The 23426-nt window shown below is 40.4% G+C and overlaps 1 protein-coding gene across 1 annotated transcript in view; it reads right to left on the bottom strand.

Annotated features, from left to right (window-relative positions):
* The window catches only part of Synpo2 (synaptopodin 2), a 207579-nt gene extending 185537 nt beyond the window's left edge, over nt 1–22042 (bottom strand). Inside the window, exon 1 of the mRNA XM_008846041.3 lies at nt 21835–22042. Coding sequence (XP_008844263.1) covers nt 21835–21939 — 105 coding nt within the window. The 5' untranslated portion in view covers nt 21940–22042. The remainder of the gene's footprint in view (nt 1–21834) is intronic.
* Between the last annotated feature and the right edge of the window lie 1384 nt (nt 22043–23426).

Raw genomic sequence — 23426 nt, 5'->3', positions numbered from 1 at the left:
TTCAACTATAAACCTAAAAATTTACAGTCAATTTTGAAAGAGATGCATCTTAGCTCTGGAAATTGTTATTGAATATGTCAATGCTGTTGTAATGAAATGCTTCTTCTAAGTGTGTGGTTATTAAATAAATAATTAAAAGAACGAACAGATGAGGATACAGATATATTTTATATACTTTAAAGCTCCTCTCAGAACTATTGTAATATTAACATTTTAAAATAATGTGCATGTTCAATAAGGAAAGTGTTAAATGAATTATGGTCTACCCACATTATGTTGCATTACACAGCCACTCAAGATTATGATGTAATCAGTATCCATAGACATGGGAATCAGTCCATCAGAGGATGCTTAATAAGACAGCACACTAAGGGCTGGGGATGTGGCTGAGTGTAAGCGCATGAGTCTGGGGTGTGTGAAGCCTTGGATTCACTCTTCAGCACTGAGAAAAAGGGGGCAGGGAGAAACTGATAAAAGATATTTTAGCAGGGTATGGTAGCACATACATACAACCCAAGAGTTTAGAAGACTAAGACCAGAGGGTAACTAGCTCAAAGCCAGCCTGGGCTACAATAAGACTGTCTCAAAAAACAAAAGACATTAACATTAAGTGCAATTCTTTTTACGTAGAGTTGACTTTAAGTGAGAGTGCATTGGGAGGGAGAGTGACTCTGTAAGTTGTCACCAGAAGGTCTACAGTGTACTACTTCTTGGTGGTAGGATTTTCATTTAATTTTTTGCCTTTTCTGTACAGTTTGAATTATTTTTACAATGACAATGCACTTTATTATAATACAAAAATTAAAGGTATTTTCAATTCGAGCTAGTTTAATTTTTTACTTATTTTTATTTTATGAGTATGAGTTTTGCCTGCATGTTGGTAAGTGCACCCTGTCATTTAGTGCCCGTGGAAGGCAGAAGAGAGTGGTGGATCCCCTGAAACTGGAGTTACAATAGATTGTCTGCTGCCACGTGGGTGCTGGGAACAGAATCCAGGTCCTCTTGCAAGAGCAGCCAGTGCTCTTAACCACTGAGCCATCTCTACAGGCCAATTCTAGCTATTTCAAGTATAGACATTAAAACTCTATTTGTGGGATAAAGACATGGTTTGATCAGAAGAATACAGGAATAAAAATCAAGTGTAAGTATGCCAGTGACTGCCTTCTGTCTCTCTTCTAAAACTCCTTTCAAGTAAATTTAAAAAGCTTTAAGGTATAGATGAGTGCTATCCAATATATTCCTCCTTCTGCTGATGTCAAACTAGAATGGTTCATAGATGTGAACACTAGGTCATTTGTATGGTATCAGTATTGTTTTTAAGTAAATTGTTTAAATTATTTATTTGTTTATTTATTTATTTGCATGTATGGGCATGTGCATGCTACAGGAGGCATGGAGAGATCAGAAGATAAGTTGTGGAAGTCAGTTCTCTCCTTCTACCTTGCAGGTTTCAGGGTCTGAATTCAGGTCTTCAGATTGGCAGTAAGTGCCTTTACCCGCCGAGCCATCTTGCCAGCCCTATTGTAGCAGTTTTAATAAAGGAAATGAATGGTTCTACTCTGTGAGATGATCTGAACCTATTGTCTCTTTGGGATTTCCAGCAGGGGATGGAAAATAACTTAGCTGCAAGTCATTTTTGACCCAGAGTGTAAAGAACTTAGATTTATAAGATATCAGTGAGGTTTAAATCCATGAATTTTAAATGATTTGACACTGATTACATTTGTGTGTGCTACAGAACTATCTCACTATGGAGAAAATTATTAAAGAAAGGATTTAAGAGCATTTATTTAGAAACATATCTATTATTTCAAGCATTTGTTTTAAAGGTATTAGATTCAATAGCAATTCATGACCATATCATGTTAAGCATTTACAAAGTAAAATCTAGTGAAAGTTCATTAAATTGGCAGAACTTGAGAGCTTTTGTTTTGCTTTTAAAAATAAATATGTCTTAGAAATTGGGACTTCAAGAAATGCACACAGGATCTCCATATAACACTACATAAAGAATTAAGCTTTCTAGAAAATATCTCTTTGTCAAGCTAGGGAAAATATGACCATTCATGGGCATTGTTTTTACTTATTATCCCCTTGATTTAAAAATAGTCTCTAGCCAAAAATGAACCTTAAATTCATGTATTCTAAATCTTTCATTTTATAAATAGAGCAGTTGAGAGTCAGTTTGTTGAGTGATGTTGTTAACAACAAAGTCAAATTAGATTCACGTCTAGAGCTCAGGTCTCAACCAATGGGCAGCTCATCAAATCTCTTAGATTTGCACTTTGATACTCTATAAGATCAAATAAAAAACATGAACATATACATATAAAACACATCAGTCTCTCTCCTAGTTGCCTTTTAAATCAATTTCTCATGACAAATTTTAAAATTAAACATCAGCAGCATTTGGCTTTTTAATAACTGCTGTTCAGAGCCAACGAGAGAGCTCAGCAGGTAAAGGCATTTGCTGGCAAAGCTGGGAACTTGAGTTCAGTCCCTGGAACCCATATGGTGGAAGGGGAAAACTGACTTCTGAGACTTCCCCTCTGACCTCCACACTTCCTCCATGGCATGCACACATGCAAATAAATAAATAAACAAATATAAATAGCTGTCACTCTTACACTAATATTAAAAGACATATTCGTTCATTAATTTAGTCCACATTTTAATAATTATGTGTCGTCTGCCATAAGTATCTAGTTACATAAATGTGTGGCACGAATTATTCATCCACCTTAATTTAGAAGATGCCAAGAGCTATGAAAAAGACATGCTTTCTACTTTTAAAGAGAGGGTTGACAATGAACACCTACCAATGCGAATCTTTTAACTAGAAATACCAGAGACAACCTCTAGCATAAGATGAGCCATATCAAAACAATATTTCTAAGTGTAGCCACAGGAAGGCCTGCCAAGGACTAAATCCCATGATATGTGTGAGAATTCTGCCTTGTTGCTAAGGGTGTCCCTACTTCCCTGTGTGCTCTCCCTGTCCTCAGTCCTGCAATGTCTTCACCCAATTCCCATTTGCTGTTAATGAAGAATATGAACTTTAACTCATATTCCCCCAAAAGTGTGTGCTTGCTGTTTAATTGAATTCAGTCTTATCACATAAGGATCATAGCTAACCCATTAAAAATAATACAGCTTTTCTTCTACATCCACTGTGTGCCCAAGGACAGATGAAAGTCATTTTGGAAAAGAAAGTGTGCAAAGTCACAGAGTCTTGGGAGACAACAAGCAGATAAGTTCAGGAGAAAATAAGACCCTGCCTGGAAGAAGTAAGCTTCTCAGACAGTGCGCTGTATGGACGTGGGGGGAGAGAGGAGGGGAGCAGGGACCCGCAGAAGGGTCTTCACCTTAAAAGGAGTTTCTCTGCACTCCTGAAAAGCCATTCAGTGCCTGTAAGGGTAAAAGAACTTGCAGATGAACTCACCTCATCCCTTCTATCAAAGAACATATGCTGCTACCTTTCCATTAAAGTCAGTTAACAGCAACATGTGTAGAACTTCTTGGTCTCTCTCTCTCTCTCTCTCTCTCTCTCTCTCTCTCTCACACACACACACACACACACACACACACACACACACACTCAAACATACTAGGTATCTCTCCATTACCTCTATGTGCTGGTTTAGCAACACAGATGTGATGTTTTGATTTGCCCAGAAAAGAGGTGTACAAAGAACTGGGTAAAGAATGAGAAGAAAGCGAGGGCGGGAAAGACAAGTAATTTTCCTCCAGGATCTGAAAGGGAAGCAGAGATTAGAGTAACGGGAATGAGTGAAGAAGACAATCAGCTACACATCAGAGTGGGATTGCCTAACTGAAAGTGTGTCCGCTCTCAGCCCCATGTCTGCGGCTGGCCGGACCCACAGTAACCTGGTCAGCATGAAGCTATGGGTCACCTGGGCATTTGAGGGAGGCGGGGGCACAGACATGGGAGAAGGAGCTTCCTGTCCCTGAGTACCTCTCTGCCAGCCCTGCTCTACTCTGCCTCCAGGAAAACTGCCCGGATGTTCCTGTCCCCATCTGGCAGCCAAAATACTGGAGACCTGAAAATGGATCACTGCATTTTGACTTCCTTCGGCAGCCGATAAACGCAGTATAATGTTTACACAATTCAGTCCTATAGAAATCACTCTGAGCATCATCTAATGGGAAATGTTTTCATGAAAGAAAAAAATAATAATGATGGCATCTACGGTACTATTCGCCTCTCTTTTTACAGATTTTAGTTTTCATTTTAGTTTGATCTCAACTGATGAAAATAACTCACCATTGTTTGAAAAGCAAAACACAGAAAAGAGTAATATAGTATCATCTACTCAGGAAAAGCAACCTTATATAGTCATAACATCCTCTAAACTGGGAGACAAGATGTAGAGAAGGAGGGGGTGGGAATGAAATGTTCAGCAGCCTCTGCCAAAGGCTGGGCACAGCCCTTCCCTGACTTCAGAGAGCTCTGTCCTCTGTTCACTTACTAGGGACAATTTATTTTCTTTTTTATTTCCTAAGCTCTCAAAGTGATTTCTTCTCCCCATGATGCTTTCCATATGCTGTTTCCAATTAAAGAGTGAGGATTACTCAGGAAGAAAGAAGCAACATTCTGAAACCATTAAATGTCACCTCACAGGAAGGGACCCAAGGACTGCAGGAGCTCTTCCAATGACCTCCAGGACTCAAACCCTGACTTCATGAAAGTTGAATTTAAAGAATTAGAATAATCACAGACATGATAATACCAATTTTTGAAAATATTGACTGTTTTGGGCATGCTAAGTAATTTGCATATATAATTTCTAATGCTATAAACAATTCTTAGAAATAGGTGCTATCACTATATCCATGAGGAAATGAAGTCACAGAGCTGAATTCTGCTATTGTAAGTACAGTTTGACAGAGTTATATGCAATTATTTATTAATGTATTAAAATAATAAATTAAGTTTTATTAAGGTATTCCCTTTTAAAAAATCTGTGCTTTTTTCTTTTGGAGGGGTCTTTGAATTGTTTTTATTTATTATTTTATGTGTATGAGTGTTTTGCCTGCATTTGTGTAAGTGTACCCATATCATGCAGTGCTCGCAAAGGTCAGAAGAGGGTGTTGGATCCTCTGGAATTAGAGTTAAGGATGGTTGTCAGACACCATGTGGGTGCTGGGAACCAAACCTGGGTCCTCTGAAAGAGCAGAGAGTGCTCTTAAATGCTGAACCATCTCTCCAGCGCCTTTTTTGGTCTTTTTTTTTAAAAAAAAGACACAGTCTCCCTGTAGCTCTAGCTGACCTAACACTCACTATGTAGACCAGGCTGGCCTTGATCTCATAGAGATCGCCTACCTCTGCCTCCTGAGTGCTGGGACTAAAGATGTGCACCACTGTGCCTGGAAAAAATCTGCACCATTTTTGAATGGGCCAACCATTTAACTTTATTTTGCCATTAACACATATAATTTCAGTCAGTGGTGGATAAATGCCTTTAGTCCCAGCGCTCCAGAGGCAGAGGCAGGCAATCTCTGAATATACATAGTTCCAGGCCATCCAGGGCTATAAAGTTAGAATTTGTCTCAACAAACAAACAAAACCATAGATAGGTAGGTAGGTAGATAGATAGATAGATAGATAGATAGATAGATAGATAGATAGAGATGATAGATGATAGATAGATAGATGATAGTGAGATAGATATAGATGATAGATGATAGATAGATAGATAGATAGATAGATAGATAGATAGATAGATAGATAGATGATAGGTAGGTAGATAGATAGATAGATAGATAGATAGATAGATAGATAGATGATAGATAGACCAGAGAGATGGTTCAGTGGGCAAAGCAGACTTGCCCTTCAAATAGGACTTGAGTTTGGGTCTTCAGAACCCAGATTAAAAGCCCAACAAGAAAGTGTTAAGATGGGAGGTGGAGACAGGACAGTTCCTAGAAGCTTGTGGGCCAACTAACCTGGCATACACAGTGGAGATCAAGAGACCTTGCCTCAAACAAGGGAGAAGGTGAGGACCAACTCCTGAGGTTGTTCTCTGACCTCCACACATGGGCTGCACATGTGCTGTGGCACATGCATACCCACACTCACACACACACACACACACACACACACACACAATGAAATATGTAATTGTAGCACTTATTGTCTTGCAATCTTGATTGTAATTGTTCTTGCAAACATGTGAAATGTATGAAATTTGAGACTGGGGAGCTAGTTTAGGTTGACGGAGTGCTCGTTGTATAGCATGTGGACCTGAGTTCAGTTCCTACCATTATAAAAAGCTGGCCATTGTGATCCACACTTGTCATCTGCCAGTCTACTCTAATCAGAGAGCACCAGGTCCCACTGAGGGATCCTGTCTCAAAAACCAAGGTGGATGTCTCCTAAAGAACAATACCCGAGGCTGCTCTCTGGATACACATACACACACACACACACCTACACGCAAACAAACATGCACACAGCATCACAAAACTATTCACACACAAAGAAAGGAAGAAAGAAAAGCTATATTGTATGACGTGACCACCCTAAACTATTCTCTCTGGATTTTTGCTCTTGATCTTCACCCTTATATCTGGATTGATAAAAATAAAACTGATACACAAAGCAACCACTTCCATCTCTAACCAGAGAACTAGCAATGCTAAGCAAGGCATAGATGCAGACCTGCAGTCCCAACACTGGGAGGCAGAGGCAGGAGGGAGGATCAGCACTCCAAGGTCACCCTCAGCTACATAATGAGTTTGAGGCCAGTCTGAGACACACAGACCCTGTCTCAATAATAATAATAATAATAATAATAATAATAATAATAATAACCAACCCCTTTACTGCATGATTTACATGTGCCAGGCAAGTCCCTGAACACAGCCCTTACACATTCCTTTTTTAAAAGTTTTATGCATATGACTGTTTTGCCTGCATGTATGTTAGTGTGCCCATACATGCAATGCCCATGGAGGCCAGAGAGGGTATGGGATCCCCTGAAACTAGAGTTACAGACATTTGTTAGCTGCCGTGTGTGCTGGGAACCAAACCTGGGTTCTCTGCAAGAGCAGTCAGTGCTCTGAACCACTGAGCCTTACACATTCTTGCAAGGAATATTATGAACTGGTTCTTTGAGTTTCAGATTGCTCACCTGTATATAACTAATGTTCCCTTTTATTCTTTATATACTACCCCACTTTACAGATGAGGAAATGGGCTCAGGAAAATGTGCTTAAAGCTACACACTCTAAATGGGAGGCAGCTCTGAAATGCTTTTGTCCCTCAGTGGATCAGCCTACAAACAACAGCTATATAATATCGTCCCTATTTTGAAGGAGAACACACTAGAAAATAAAATTCTTCTTTGCTCTAGGTCTGATACTGAACTAGGTCTATGTAGCACTTAATTCCTTTCTCTCACAGGGAGAATCAGTTTCAGAGGCAGAGGAAATATTACTTGAATAGCATGCTTAACCAAACTTCTATATAAGAGGCTATGGCGATTATTCATTTAAATGAAGTGAGGCAGACAAAATGGATGAAGAGGAAATATGAAAACCACACTCCAAAGTTGCTCACCTAGGACCAGTATATTAACCATTTAACAATGGAAAAATAATCACATGGCCAGGCTTCCCAGGCGGGAGAGGTTTTGGAATTTTAAAAATTCAATTCTGTCTTATTCTTTTAAATCATTGAGACTGACTGGACTTAACAGCCATTTCTGCTGGCCACACTGTTTCACACCACACACGTTTGTCTCTGGGATCTTGCACTTGGCTTCTGTACCTGAAGGCTCTTTCCTGCATTGCCTTCAAGACAACTGGACTTTTCTGTGCATGTATTTTCGCTTATAAAGTCGGGTGGAAACGAGCCCTAATTAAGAGCTAATCTACTTTAACACCCGGTCTGAGAGTGATACCCTGTTGCAGTCTGCTCTGTGGACACACTGAAGTATTTCAGACAGGGTTTGAAGGAACCTCACTTAAGAGGACCCTCCCCAACATGCTGAAGAGCAGAAGCTTTGCCATGCATTCATTTTCTTTCAGTACTTTGTAATACACTGCGTTGCATTGCATTTGATTAAGCAGATTTCCATAATTATAGAATTCAATTCAATTAACCCTCAAAAACGACTTTTTAAAAAAACATTTCTGAAGAAAGCTTTAATTAAAGATAACACATTTCAAGCATAGAAGAACAAAAGTTGACCCTTTTCTGTTCCTCCTGATACTCATCACGAGATTGAAAACCAAGACTAACAACATACCAGTGATAAAATAGTCAAAGACATTAGAAGATTGCTTGGATTGGTCTTGTGTACAGTGGTGCTGCAGAGGAAATTTGCTCCAGCTAGTGTGAAGCAAACGGGATCAGGAAGATACTTTAAGAACTGAGCAGCCAGGAAGCAAAAAATGTCTAAATTTGATTTTGAACAATGGTTGAAGTCATGCAGTATTATTGAATTTAAAACTTTACAGAATTTTAAGCCCAGTGATAATGTTTAGAAAAAGCTTCATGGGAGCCAGAGAGATGGCTCAGTGGTATAGAGCACTGGCTGTTCTTGCAGAGGACCCAGGTTTGGTTCCCAGCACCCACATGGCAGCTAACAACTGCCTGTAACTCCAGTTCTAGGGGATCCAATGCCCTCTTCAGACCTCCTTGGGCACTACACGACATGGGTGCACTTACATACACACAAGTTCTGACACATAAAATAAAAATAATAAATAAAATATAAAAAAAGAAAAATCTTCATAGATACAGATGGAAATGTCTAAAATAATATAATATGGCAATAAGCCAATATTTTTTTGGCAAATGCTATTAAAGATGAAAAACACCAGGAAATCGGTATAAACAATAGCAGAATATACTGTAAATTAGAGATGTCAACTGTGCAATTAGATAGAGGAATATACTTCTGGCCAGTCTCAGCTCATGGTATTTTCTAGATCCTGTTTTAATAATTACATACAAACTACGTATAGTGGCTCACATCTATAATTTTAGCCCTTGGGAGACTGAAGCAGGGGGATTGCTCTAAGTCTGAGGCTATATAGTGACTTCCAGCCCAGCCTGGGCGAGAGTAGGACATGGTCTCAAACAGCAAACAGCAACAACAAAGACTAAAGGAGAGGGAGAGTCACCTTTGGGGGAGGGAATCCAATATGGGAAGGTGCTAGAAGGAAATCCATTCTCAACAGTAAATGAATTCCTTCATTTAAGAAAAATCAACATTCTATCACATCAGGGCATTCTCTGCTCTATTCACAAGCAAGCACATGCAGCAAAATAATTTGAAGGCAGAAGTGTAAAATTTCAACAGAATGTTATCAGTATGATTCATTTTATAGAAACATATTTGAACAACATTGAATTCATATTTATTTGTTTGCTTGAGACAGGGTCCTACTATGTAGCCCAGATTGGCCTCAAATTCATGATCCTCATGTCTCAGTGATGTACTGGGATTAGAGGTTTGCACCACCACGTCTAGTTTGAAATATTCAAACCATGTTGCAGTGATATACACAGACTTACACAGTAACCAACACATGGCATGGGCATTGTACCACATAGGTTAAATGATACATCTTTAAACCCTTGAAAGACGTATAGAGCTTAAGGACGTTCCATGGCTTTATTGAACAGAAAATGGATATTAAAAAAAAGTTTTGAGCTATGTGTGTGTGTGTGTGTGTGTGTGTGTGTGTGTGTGTGTGTGTTATGCCTGCATGGATGTAAGTGCACCCATGTCATACAATGCCCATGGAGGACAGAAGAGGGTGTTGGATCTTTTGGAACTGGAGTTACAGACAGTTGTTAACCACCATGTGGGTGCTGAGATTTGAACCCATGTCCTTTGCAAGAGCACCCAGTGCTCTTAACCACTGAGCCACCTCTTCAGCCCCAGAAAATGAATATTCTAAATTTGATTGTATTTTCTAGGCTGAGATATGGCTCTCAGTCATTAGTCACCTGATATATATTTTAGAATAAGAAACACAATGTGTCCAATAACTGAATTGCTTTAAAGCAACATTTATAAAGAAAAAGATGAAACAGATAAAATGTTTTTAAAAGAACTGCTGAAAATGTTTCCAAAATTGATAATTTTTTTAATTCATGTATTTTTATTTTATATGTATGAGTATTTTGCCTGCATGTATGTAAATGCATTACATGCTTGCAGTACTCATGGAGGCCAGAAGAAGGTGCTGGATCCTCTGGAACTGGAGTCATGGATGGTTGTTAGCTACCATGTGGGTGCTGGGAACCGAATCTAGGACCTCTGCAAGAGCAGCCAGTGCCCTTAAGTGCTGAGTCATCTCTCCAGCCCCCATGACTGATATTTCTATTGAAAAGTATACTAGTATATTACTCTTTTAGATGGCATTTCTGCATGCCTAACTAGAAAAAGATCAGATGTGTTTTCTTATTTTATAAAGTATGAGATTTTAACACTACAATATAAAAATGTACCTGTAGTAATTATTTATAAGACCAAAAGACACCTATCTGAGAAGACAGAAATGCACTCTTCCAACTTACAACAAAAACACTTGCACTATTGGTTAATGAGAATTATTTCTTCAAGATGCATCTGCACATGCTCCAAGATTACCCTTGTCAGCTATGACAGCATTTAACTCAAGTCCTGAGGTAAATAACATTTTACTAGATCTTTAAATAATTGTAATAATTAGTATATTAACTATTCATGATAATGTAATATATTAAAAATATAAATAATTGACAGAGTCATGTCAAGATTTTCAAAACCAGGGGACCCAGGTTCAGTTACCAACACCCACATAGCAGCTAACAACTGTCCTTAACTCCAGTTCCAGGGGATCTGATGCCTTCTTCTGACCTCCACAGGCATTGCACAACCTGGGTGCACTTACATACATGCAGGCAATACACTCGTACACATAACATAAAAAGGTAAATTTTTTTAAATAAAAAGAACAGCTTTTGTACCATAAAGAAACTTATGTAAAAGCTAGTTTTAAAGAGTGTTGATTTTACCTTTTACTCTTTTATCTCTTCTATATCTTACAGTAAATATAAAATATTAACACACATACCCATACGTATATATGCCTCACATATGCACATATGGGATTTGCTTAGAACACTCTACTTTAGGAGGCACTCATCTGCTACGGAGACACGTGAGTGAACGTCCAGCCAGCATCTCATTGAACTCACAGTCAATGCCACGTGACAACAGCACGCAGAAGCAAATGCTGACTTCTGACTTGAAAACTGAGTTAAAAACCCAGAAGACTCACTAGAGTGAATACAATTTCCCCAAGAAAGAGGTGGACGAGTATCTCAGCTGTGGAGATGGCAGGGGTAGAGTAGTCCGAAATGCAGCAGGGCATGGTGGTAAACACCACCATGCCAGCACTTGGGAAGTAGAGGCAGGAGGATCAGGAGTTTGAAACTGACCTTGTGAGGCCAGTTGAGTTTACATAAGTACCATGTCTTATCCTACTTCCCTAATCCCCCCCTAAAAAAAAAGCAGTAAAAAAATTTGAGTTTCAGATCAGCCAGGGTATAAGACTCTGTCTAAAAAAATAATAATAATAAATTTTAAAAAAGGCCAGGTATGGCAGCTCATGCCTATAATTCCAGTACTCAGGAAGCTGAAGCAGGCCAATGAGCATGAGGCCAGCCTGGTCTACATAGTCAGCTCCAATCCCACCTGGACTGCAAAGTGAGAGCTGGTCTTGGAAGAAAGGGAGAAAAGAAAGAAAGAGAGGGAGGAAACAAGGGAGGGAGGGACGGACGGAGGGTGGGAGGGAGGAATGAGGGAAGACAAGGGAGGAAAGCAGACATGTTGCTATTTCCAAATGACTACAGTACCACTGTGAGAAGTGCTGTGGCTTGCTCGTTTGGCCGAGCTGCTCATAGAGGGCTTTGGTGTCTCAGTGGGGACATCACTCTGCAAAGAAGCCACATGAACTACAAACTGACCCCTGTTCTCATCTTGTCACTTCCTAAGTAACACTTTAAGGTATTAATTTAAATTCTCTACACCTTAAATTGTTCACCCATTTAAAGAAGGTGAGAGAGACCATGTAACTTCATAAAGGGCCTGACCACTATCTATACACATAAAGCAATGTTTGGGTTATTTTGATGGCATGGTGGGGAGACTCTGAGGTATTTTAAGCAGTGATGCAGTAGGTGACTTAGAAAAACCTTTCTAGCAGCATTCTGTAGCCTGAATCTGTACAGTGTGAAAGCAGGTGAGGGAGGCACTTGGAGGCCTGGGGAAGTATGTAAGAGAAGCGCTAGGGAGACAGTCAGTAAAATGCTTGTCAGGACCTAAGCTCAATCTCCAGAACCATGTAAAAAGCCAGGGCATGGTGGTACATGCATGTAATTCCACCATTGGAAAGGTAGATCCCAGGGGCTTTCTGGCCAGCCAGACTAGCCTTCTTGTCAAGATCCAGGCCAGAAAAAGCCTCTGTCTCAAAAACAGCAGGTGGCACCTGAGGAACATCCCAGGCTGGAGGGAAGTTGAGTTAGAGTACAAAGAGGGAAACGGAGAAGTTACTGAACTACTGAAGATGCAGATGGAGCCCACACTGCCATATAAGTGCACTGAGTTCATAACCATTCTAATGAAGTTGTCCTTACTATGTCTAGTTGCCAGAAAGATCTTACTTCAAAAACAAAGTAACATCATAGTTTGGAAAGAAGAGAGTCCAGAGGAATCGGGCAGAGCAAGATGGTGGAATACTAATCTCCAATGAGCATCCAAAATAACTTCACAAGAGCTAAGAAAGCCAGCTGAGAGAGTAAAGACCTGATTAGAATAACGTAGTAAGAAGAGGCATCCTGTAGAGCCGGAGAATCTGAATATGCTTGGGGAAACAGAGGTAGCAGGTGACACTGCGATGCAGGGCCTACCGTGATAAGGTTCAACACTGCCTAAAACCATGACCCCTGACTATAAGCCTATACGTTGAGCCTCTAGACCAACTCAGACAACAGGCAGAAATGAACAGACCCTGTAAAACAAACTTGAGATCCACCCCACATCACTGCCACTGACTTGTGTGACCTTGAGCTCCAAATAAAGAAAAGCAACAGGCAGGCTTCCATGGTCAGGGGCTTCAGGAACAGCCCAGTGCTCGCTGTCCTTAGCAGCTCTGGGATTCATGTGCCCAGTGCTATGAGAGCCTCAGTAACCACAGGAGTCTGGCAACCTCTGGCCCCACAATGGCTGAAGCAGACATTGGTTTAGGGACCACACGTGATGACCTGTTCAGGATTCCTGGATACGCTTACTATTGAAAGATGCTCCCAGAAAAGGCTATTTGAAAAAACAGTCACGGCATTCAAGAGGCAGGAAAGACAAAGCAGTGAGAAGTTCATTTAAATAAATAATAGAAGAAAAAGTTTTAACCAGGAGGAAGATACAAGCACACAGGTGTGGAGGGTCAGGAGTCTCCAGCCTCAATCCAAATAAGACTACCTCAAGACAAAGTATCAGGAAGTGTCCATGATCAGGGCAATGAGAAGATCCTAAGAGCAGCAAGAAAAAAAAGCGAACAACACAAGGTGGTTTCAGTCCTCCCAACAGCAGACGCCTCAGCAGAAACCTTCAGACCTGGAAAATGCCAGGGGGCTGGAGAGATGGCTCAGCAGTTAGGAGCACTGGTTGCTCTTGCAGAAGGGCTGGGTTCAGTTCCCAGCACCAACATGGCAGCTAACAATTGCCAGGAACTCCAATTCTAGGTGATCTGACACCCTCTTCTGGTCTCCGTGGTCACTGAACCATGGGTGCACTCATGGGAGCAGGCAAAACATTCATATACATAAAACTAAAATAGATAAATCAGATCCTTGTGCCCCCAGACCTGCAAGCTCTCCCATATCCGCTGTGATTAATGCATCTCTCAGCTCTCACCAGAGAGCTCCCTTATGCAGCAGATGGTGACTAACACAGAGACCCACAACCAGCCAATGTGCAGGGAACAAGAAGCTGCAGAGTGCTTATCCCTCAATAGGACTCCTATATCAAACTTCTGCCTGGAAAGGATCAAGGTTCATGGTGGAAGATGGGGTAGGATGATTGTTTCCTGTGGTGAATGACCACAGGAAGCAGTTTTACAGACAGCTGTGCAGTTCCTCATATGATTGCACAGCAATGGTGACAGCATGCACAAGCCCCAGGCAAGCTCAAGACAGATGAAATGCCAACCCCAACCCTGCCTGAGGAACTATTGCCAACTGATGGCTGCTGAGAGGATGAGATTCAGTCTCATTTAAGGGTATGACTCTTTCTTGGTAGGATGACCAGGGTCCCATGGATTGATCCACACCAAAGTGCATTTGGGGACACAAACCTGTCTTTATAGGCATATATATATATATATGCATATATACTATATAATAGAGTACATGAAATATATAATATATAATAAAATACATGAAATTGTGCAGGGGTAGTAAGGGGCATTCAGTTAAGGAAGGGAACCTAAATGCAATCAAAATATGTAATATGAGAGTCACAAAAATTAAATTTAAAAAACTAAACATTAAAATTAAATGAATTTTTAAAAATTTAAAAATATTCTACTTGGGAATTATTTTTTCTTGTTCTTTTTTCTTTACATGCAATTGAAATTAAGTTCTTATCAGCTAAAAGAATCTATTATAACTTTAAGATATTTTTCGTAAGTCTCATGGTAACCACAAAAACCCATGATAGATACGTTAAAAATAAAAGCCAAGGGCTGGGTGTAGTAGTACACAACTTTAATCCCAGCACTCAGGAGGCAGAGGCAGGTGGGTCTCTGTGAGATCAAGGCTGGCTTGCTCTACAAAGGGAGATCCAGGCTAGCTGGGGGTACAGGGAGACCCTGTCTTAAAAACAAAACAAAAATAAACAAAATAAAATCCAATGATTTTAACCAAAACACATCACGCAAAGATGAAGGAAGATAGTGAAAACCGAAAAAGAAACCTAGAAGTGTCATGCTACCTGGCTTCAGAACATACTCCAAAGGTAAAATATTCAAAACTGCATGGTACTGGCATAAACCCAGCCGGCAGATCAGTGGAACAGAGAAGCCAAAACTAAATCCATCCATCCATTTATATCTTTTATGGTTTAAATGCTCCCTCCAAAACTTATTTTGAAACTTCACTGTCACAAAATGGTATTGGGAGTGGGGTCCTTTAAGAAGTGATGAGATCACAAGTGTATTGCTTTCATGAATGGGTTCCAGTCTGTTATGGGAGTAGGTTAGCGATCTCAAGAGTAACTCTGTCAGAATAGCAACGTCTCTCCATGCATCTTCCCTTATTTCTGCCTTTTTCCTCTCTTCTAAGCTCTCATGCCACACAGCACCTTGAACCATGTCATGACACAGCAAATGGGCCCTCACCGTATGCTCAAACTTGCTACTGCATTTCCAAGTCGCCAGAGCTGTAAGACATAAATTTCTTCTTTTTATAAATTACCCAGTCTATAATGATTTGTGTATAGCAATATAAAAAGAAAAAAAAAGTAACTGATTTTTGGTTTGGAGATAAAGTCTCATATGGTCCAGGTTGACTGTATAGCCTGGACTACAGGCTCTCTATATAGCCAAGGATGACATGAATTTCCGACCTTTCTGTCATGTGCACAACTATACCTGGTTTTGTGCAATGCTGAGAATCAAACCCAGGGCTTCATACATGCTAAGCAAGCAACATCCCAAACCAAAAGTCAACTCAGTTTTGACAAAGGTGCCAAGAACACATCGTGGCTAAAAAGCAGTTTAATAAAGAAAAACCGTAATTAATGAACTGTCACATGGCAAAGAATTTCACAGACTTACACACACACACACACACACACACACACACACACACACATTCTTGTTGAGGGGTCAAAATATTCTCCCTTAAAAGCAAATACTATTTTGTCAAATTAGACTTTTAACTTCATGAATCAATGTTTAAGATTGTTTAAAGATACCAATTCAGGAACTCTCCAGTTCCTTTTACAAAGGAACTACATCCATCAGAACAGACAAGAAGTATGTTAGAGACCATATTTTTTCAAGTTTATTTAAAAGTAGTTTTCCAGGTCTGGAGAGATGGCTCAACAGTTAAGAGCACTGCCTACTCTTGCAAAGGACCCAGGTTTGATTACCAGTACCCACATGGCGGCTATGAACCATCCTTAACTCCAGTTCCAGGGGAATCCGAAGCTCTCTTCTGATCTCCGTGGCATTGCATGACACGGGTACACTCACATACATGCAGGTAATACACTTGACATATAAAGTAAAAATAATAAATAAAATATAAAAAATAAATAAAGTGGTTTTCCCACATTTTATTTCTACTACATGTTAATTATTCTAGTAATCATTTTCCTCATTCCCAGTAAAAGTAATAAGATGTTTTGTTATCATTGGTTTTTAAGTACAAATTTAGAGTAGCAAGACTCTTCATACAAACCCATACTGAAATCACTGCAATTCCAGCAGTACTGAGTGGTAGCTCATACCGGCATTTCACTCATAGCTTTAAAGACCTCACCCTTTGGTCGTGCTTGGCCTCAGTGTGCCCTCTAACTCCACTCCTCCTTACCCACTACTTCCACCCAGCCAGGCTAAGAATGCAAGTGAAACTTCTAAAAGCAAATACATACAGCAAGCATACCCAAAAAATAAAAATATGACAGAGGCAAAAGACAGATGATGTGTTAACACACCTGCAAGTATTTGTGGTCAAATATGTAAAAATAGTTTATGTCCTTGGACACAGTAACTGACGGAAGGAAACTCAATAATTCTCAAGGAACTATCTATCCTTTAAAACCATTTCATGACAAATACTATCCAGTTAGGTATGGTATGTATGTCACAATGACATTGTGCACTGATTCGTCCACTCAGCAAGGCAAAGCTCTTGGATGAAAACCATCATACTAGATCTATGCATCTTGCCAGTACTCTATTCAGAAAGGTCAATCTCAGCCAGAGGCTGGTAGAAGTAAACTTGCATCTTGAGCCATGGCATGGGGAAGGTAGGGAAGACAGTAGGCATGAAGCTGACTCCCCACATTAAGGAACTGTGCCCTAGTGACTGCAGAGCAACTAGGGAAACCCCCACAACTCTCAGCATTTGGACATGGCCAGACCACAGAGAGGACATCAATGTCCCCACAGCTTTAACCAGAGGAGCACAACAACTAATGGAGAGGAGAGTGTCATCCAATTTGGTTCTAACCTTGGAGCACAGGGGAGAGGAGGTTGTATGGGGCAGGGAACATCCCCTCCCAAGAGAAGCCTTAGAGCCACAAGCCTGGCCTTATGAGAAGAATTTAGTAAGATATTAGAATACATCTTTATTCAGAGTGGACTGATTTAATAACCAAAACTACCAGGATTATCAATGATGGGGTTTGTCCTTATCATGGTTGGAAGCATTTACAGGAAGAAATAAAACCGTTTCCTATTCAATATGAAATTAGTAGACACTTCAGAATAAATCAGTTATACCACATAGGTTCAGATTGTCAGTTACATGGAATTATGTAGCTTGGCCCTGGAAACTTACCAACAACTCGCAAGGAGCTATCATTTCTGGGAAGAATTAATGAAAATCCGACTTTGGGTTTAAGAAGAAATACCAGCTACTCTTTCCGTTCCTTCTTGTGTTTTCAATGTGACTCAGTGCTTCAGCACCCCAGGACATGCTTTGTTGTCAGGCAGAGGGTGGCTTGCAGCTCATCTAGAGAGCTCTTTCTTGGATGCTATTGTCAGATTGTAGAATTTGCAATTTAATAAATCCCGAGTGCTTATTGAGTATTAAACTGAGATAATGATTGTTTTTAATAAAAGTCCTCTCTCGCATCTTCCTTCTCCCTCTCTTTCCTCCCTCCCGCACATATTTCTCTAGTTTTACACCCTCCCCCCTCCCGCCTCTCATCACTACTACCCACTCCCATTCAGAAACGCAGCAGGCAGGCCAGCAAGACCATTGACAAAGACAAACCATGGGAAGAAATGTCCAGTGTCTTCTCACTGGCACTCTGATGTTCTGAGTGGTCCTTGGAGCTTCCCATCGCCTCTTCTTGATCCCCTAGTCCATCTTTCATGGCATCAGAAGGGCAATCCTCCACTACCAACACTGACCTGCACACAGTGTGACCACTCAGAGAGCACTTCCTTCTGCTCTCCCTATCCTCTTCTTAATTACACTGAGAAAGCAGAAGTGGGGGTGTCCTCACAGGCTATACCATGCCCAGTCAACTCTGTGTGGACTCCCCAATGACTTAGATTTCTTACACATCAGAATTCTGTTCGGAATGCTGAGAAATTCGATGACCAAGGCAAATCTTAGACCCCCTAAATCAGGGCTGGACATAGGCCATGAGAATTTTTTTAACAACTTTTGTAGGGACCACCTTAATCTATTATTATGTCTGAACAATTATTTTCTAATTATTTTCAAAATGTGAGTTATTTTTTTAATCACATTTGTTTATAAAACAAAAACTTCACCCCAAGTCTTTATATGAAGATTTTGCCAAGCGATTTGCCAAGAGACAAGGCCATGCAAGCACATGTCCCCAGAGAAAGTTTTATAAAGTTAGAAATGCTAGCATCATTCTTGGAGGAAATGTGCGCACACACACACACACACACACACACACACACACACAATGGGGCTTTCAGTCTAATAAACTTGATTCTGAGGTTATTTAAGAATATACTTTTCAGAGGATTATTTTATGATTTAGTATTAGAAATGTTTGTTTCTCATTACATACATATCGAATGTATGTGTTATTTATTATTTGGACTTTAAATATTTCAGCTAATAATACCTAAAATAAAACAAATTTATATGGCACCGAACTTTAATGTCAATGAAAATTTTCACTAATATTTCTGTTATTAATCTTTCAAATGTAGGGTATGTATACAGTTTAGTCAGTCAAGCAACTGCTAAAACTATTTGAACATCTCTTATAAGTAACAAAACGTATCACTATTATGGGAATCAAAGCAATTACTGATCTTAATAATACTACACTAATTTTTATTGTGCTATTTCAGACTGTTAAGAGTTTTTGTATAGAATTATGGAAATTTTATACATTTAAAGATTTTATTATAAGCCAAGTACCATTGGACAAGTACTTGCTGAAATTAAATTTTCTGTTTTTCAAAAGTTTTTATATTTTAGCTCTAAAATTAATAACTTGAATTTTTCTTCATTAGTTTAATTTTAGAGAGACAGAATTTTATGTAGCTAGGCTGGCCCTGAACTCACTATGCAGCTGATGATGACTTTGAACTGCTGATATTCCTACCTCCACCTCCCAAATGCTGAGATTACAGGCCTGTGTGGTCACCCTTGGCCTCATGTGAATTTTCTTTACCACTGAAGAGTTCATTTGCCAACAGTCACCCTCTACTTAGTTTTCCTGCTGCTTCCCTTATACCCCCTTCTAAGAGGTCACTCAGTCATAATGAGTTAGAAAGTCTACACCCCAGCTGACATTCACCTCACCTTGAACTCAGTGAGAAACCATTACTGGAATTTCATGTATTGAGTTGACTTAGTGACTAAAAGAGCTAAGGAACATTCTAAAACAAACAATGCTAATATAAAAATTAAAATATAATAACTTTGCACTGAGGATAAACATCGACTCAGGAAAGACATAGTCATGGTTGTTGAAACTACAGCATCATATAACCATGTAGTTTAAAAACATATAGTTTCTTTAACACACGAGGAAAAGGTAGACTGTAGGCTAGGGTGTCCTCCCCATACATGAAACACACATTCAAAGCTTTTATAACGTTTTTAAACCTACCTCTGTGAACTCTATACATCATAAACTAGAAATTTATATTTGCGGTGGAAGAGTGCTAGAGACTGACCTCGGGCCTCACACAAGCTTCATCACTGAGCACATGTCCAGTCCTTAACAAATTAGAAAATTAAAGGGAACACCTGGATGATTTACTAACAGTCGTTTAAAAGCCTGTATTGCCCGGGTATTTTAGGAAAGACGGTTTAGGAGGAGTGCAGGAGCACAGTGTCTGACCCTCACACAGCTTAGCAGCCTCTCTGGAGTCTGACAATTAGGAGGCTGGCAGAAAAGGATCTCAGAACCCTTCCTATCAATTTGCCTCAAAGAGTCAAGGCAAAGTAAAGTCAGTAGTTTACAGAACTCAGGAGAAGGCCAGTATCCACTGTTCTGCATTCGAGAATAGCAGCTTTCCGCCAGCTGTGTTCCCACATCTGAATTCCTACGTGAAGGATTCTAAATCCTATAGTTAAGGTTAGAGAACAGCTTGGCAAGCTAGAAGCTCTTGAACTATATAGGTCCAATTCCTTCCTTAATTCCTTATTTTCCTATCCACTCAAAATCCTCCTTCTACAGCAGCAGAGACAGGGCCAGTGAGGGTTTTGCCTAAGACCAGGCTGCAAGTTAGACCAGAGTTGCAAAAAGACCCCAAATCTCAGCTGCTGGAGCCAGCCAACCAAGCTGGCTATTCCAGACTGGGGACAGATCTGCTTCAGTCTACTGAACTGTAATATGCTGAATTAGGCATCCACATTTCATCTGATGCTGCTGGCTACCGACTCCTAAAGACACCCAGCAAAGGAGGCTTTGGGTAATTTCATCACTTCTGCCAAACAGGAGCCTTGAGATGAGGACTCAGCCTCGAGCTTTTTCCTCATCTAAAAGCCAAGAGTTGCGTTGGGGCCTCGAAGAACTTTACAGTGGAGATCTCTGCTTTTATCTGGTCTGTGCTCCCCGGTCTTCTCACTAGGTGGCAGGATTCAACCACCACATTCTGAAAGGGTCTGATGGACGCCTGGGTGCAGAAAATTGCAAAGAAACTCCTTTCTTGGCATGAAACATTTCTTAAAAAGTAAAAGACATGGGGAAAGCACAGCCACAAAGCACGGACCCATATGCTTCAGAAAGGTCTAGATGCGCTTTGAATAGACGTCTGCAACAAAAATCAACCTCTTACAAGGCCTTCACACACGTTCATATAATTTTAGAATTCAGAGTTAAAATTAGATTCAAAGTTTTGACTTTCATGCGTTTAAATCTTATTTTAGCCGAATGCCAATTAGAACATAGAGTTTCCTGGAGCACACTAGTCCAGTCATGTGCTAAGCTAAGAAGCAAGTAATTCAACAGCAACAAAAATCAAAGAACAATTTAAGTAGTTATTGGGTGCACCAGAAAGTTAGTTGTAGTTACTGCATATTTAAAGTATCTGTGAATCTATTTTGAGTTCTTAACCAGATGAATACAGTTAATGGAACACAGTACTTGGGTTTTTACACTTATTTACATTCTTAAAAGGCTATTGTTTTAAACAGATCTCATGACATTTCATCATTAAAGAGTATTGTCCTAACCTGGCTTTTTTATGCATGTTGCAACAATAAATGGCACAAAATGTCACCAAAATGTCCGAGGCCGGTGGTTCTGCTCGCCTGCTAGACCCAAGCAAAGAGACAGGAACCAAGAACACAAACAGGGTAAGTCTAATGCAGGCCGTGAGATTAACCAACCCGTTTCTTCGCCTGATGAAGATGACAACCCCCCCATAATTGTTGACTAATTCAATGACATATGATATCCATTTCTCCATAAAATACTTAAAAAAAAAAGCCCACATCCTAAAGCCACCGACAGACAGCACGAAAACCAAGCCAGTGATGCACAGCCTTGCAAAACCAAGCTCGAAAAACCGTCAACAGGTTGTTTTCTCTCTTCCCAGCACAGAGCAGCCAGACCGACTCTTTCTCGTTCCTACCTTTGCAACTTGCAAGGGCTGCTTCTGCTCCTTGCCCCCTTGCAGTCTGAACCCCCAGGGCGCCCCTCCAGTCATGGAAATGCAGATAAAATCCCCGGTGCCCATTTTCTCCTTTCAGATGAGCAGCTGGGGTGCCAGGGAGGATGCGCCCTACGCTCGCCTGGCGCGGGGCTGGGACGCGGGATGCAGCTACAGTTCAGCGAGCCCAGCCGCGGAGAATGTGCGCTGAGGCGGAGCCCGGAGGAGGCACAGGCCTAAGGCACCTATACCGCCCTCTCTTACGTCACATTTGCTCAGCCCACCTTCTGCGCAAGGACAGAGCCTTGCACACAAGATAAGGTCCCCAAATGGGGCTTGATGGGTGAGTGCGCCAGTACCCGACGGAGAACGACTGGGCTCTTGCCCTGTCAATGCCAGCACTGGAACAGGACGCCTGACTGAAAATTGACACAGGGAGGTTTTTTAAACCTCCAAACCGTGAGTGACAGGCTAAAATACGAGCTCTCCTAACTCAACCACTAGATAGTTCCACGCTCTGAAAGAAATACTTGCATGAATGCTGATTAATGAATTAAATACATGAGCTAAAATCAGTTTCACTAATATTCTAAATGCAGTCTGCAGAATTAATCCCGTAAGAAGAAATAAAACACAAGCATTTTGAAAGCCTATTCTGAAAGACTGTACTTTCAAGGATCACTTCTATAATTCTGAAACTGTACTTTTCTGAACTAAGATATATGTTTAGAAAAGGAGAGGGGGAGGGAGAGGGAGAGAGAAGAGAGGGGGAGGAGGGGGCAGAGGGAAGAAGGAAGAGACCACAGCCACCAAAAATTATCATTCGAATAACTTCTGTCACATGCTTTGGGATCTTTTAAGTTTCTAAATATTTTCTATTGTTTGAGAATTTCATGCATGCATATGTGCCTTGATCAAATGCACTCCATTCCCTCTCCTCCTGTTCCTCCCATGTTCCCACTACCAGGATTCCCTCCCAATTTCATGTGCTCTTATTTTAAAGACACTGAGTTCACTTAGTGTTGTCAGCCTATGCATGGGTGTACCACGAATTGTTAGAGCTCCCCGGAGCCACATTCCTGAAATCTGATTCCTCCTCCAGCAGTCATCAGTTGTCCATAGCTTGTCAGTTCTGAGTGGGACTTCATGATCCCTTCCACTATGCACACTGGGGTTTTGTCTGGCTTGATCTTGCACAGGTCTTGTTCATGCTGTCACAGCCACTGTGAGTTCATGTATGCAACTGCCCTGTTGTGTCAGGAAAACAGTGTATCAGTGCAGTCATCCACTGTCTCTGGCTAGGATATTTTAAGTTTAAGTAAATATTTCGTTTTCTTCTTCTGATTTTGAAACTAACTCTGAATCCAGCAGTCAGTTGATGCTGTACAATGTCACCTACAAGTCTCTTATTTTAGTTTCTCATCACACATCCTGAGTCTAGGTGGATCAATAAGAAAGTGAATTTTTACATGTGATTTAAAATATTTTAATGTTTTAAATCTCAGTATAACCTACCAAATATATGGACATGGATTACTTTAGCTTTTCTGCAATAATTTCAGTTTCCATAAGAC

Source organism: Nannospalax galili, unplaced genomic scaffold (assembly GCF_000622305.1).
Source record: "Nannospalax galili isolate Female #2095 unplaced genomic scaffold, S.galili_v1.0 scaffold142, whole genome shotgun sequence".
In the NCBI taxonomy this organism is placed as follows: Eukaryota; Metazoa; Chordata; class Mammalia; order Rodentia; family Spalacidae; genus Nannospalax; species Nannospalax galili.
Note: the sequence above shows the minus strand (reverse complement) of the source record. Positions and strands in the feature narration are given on the sequence as shown.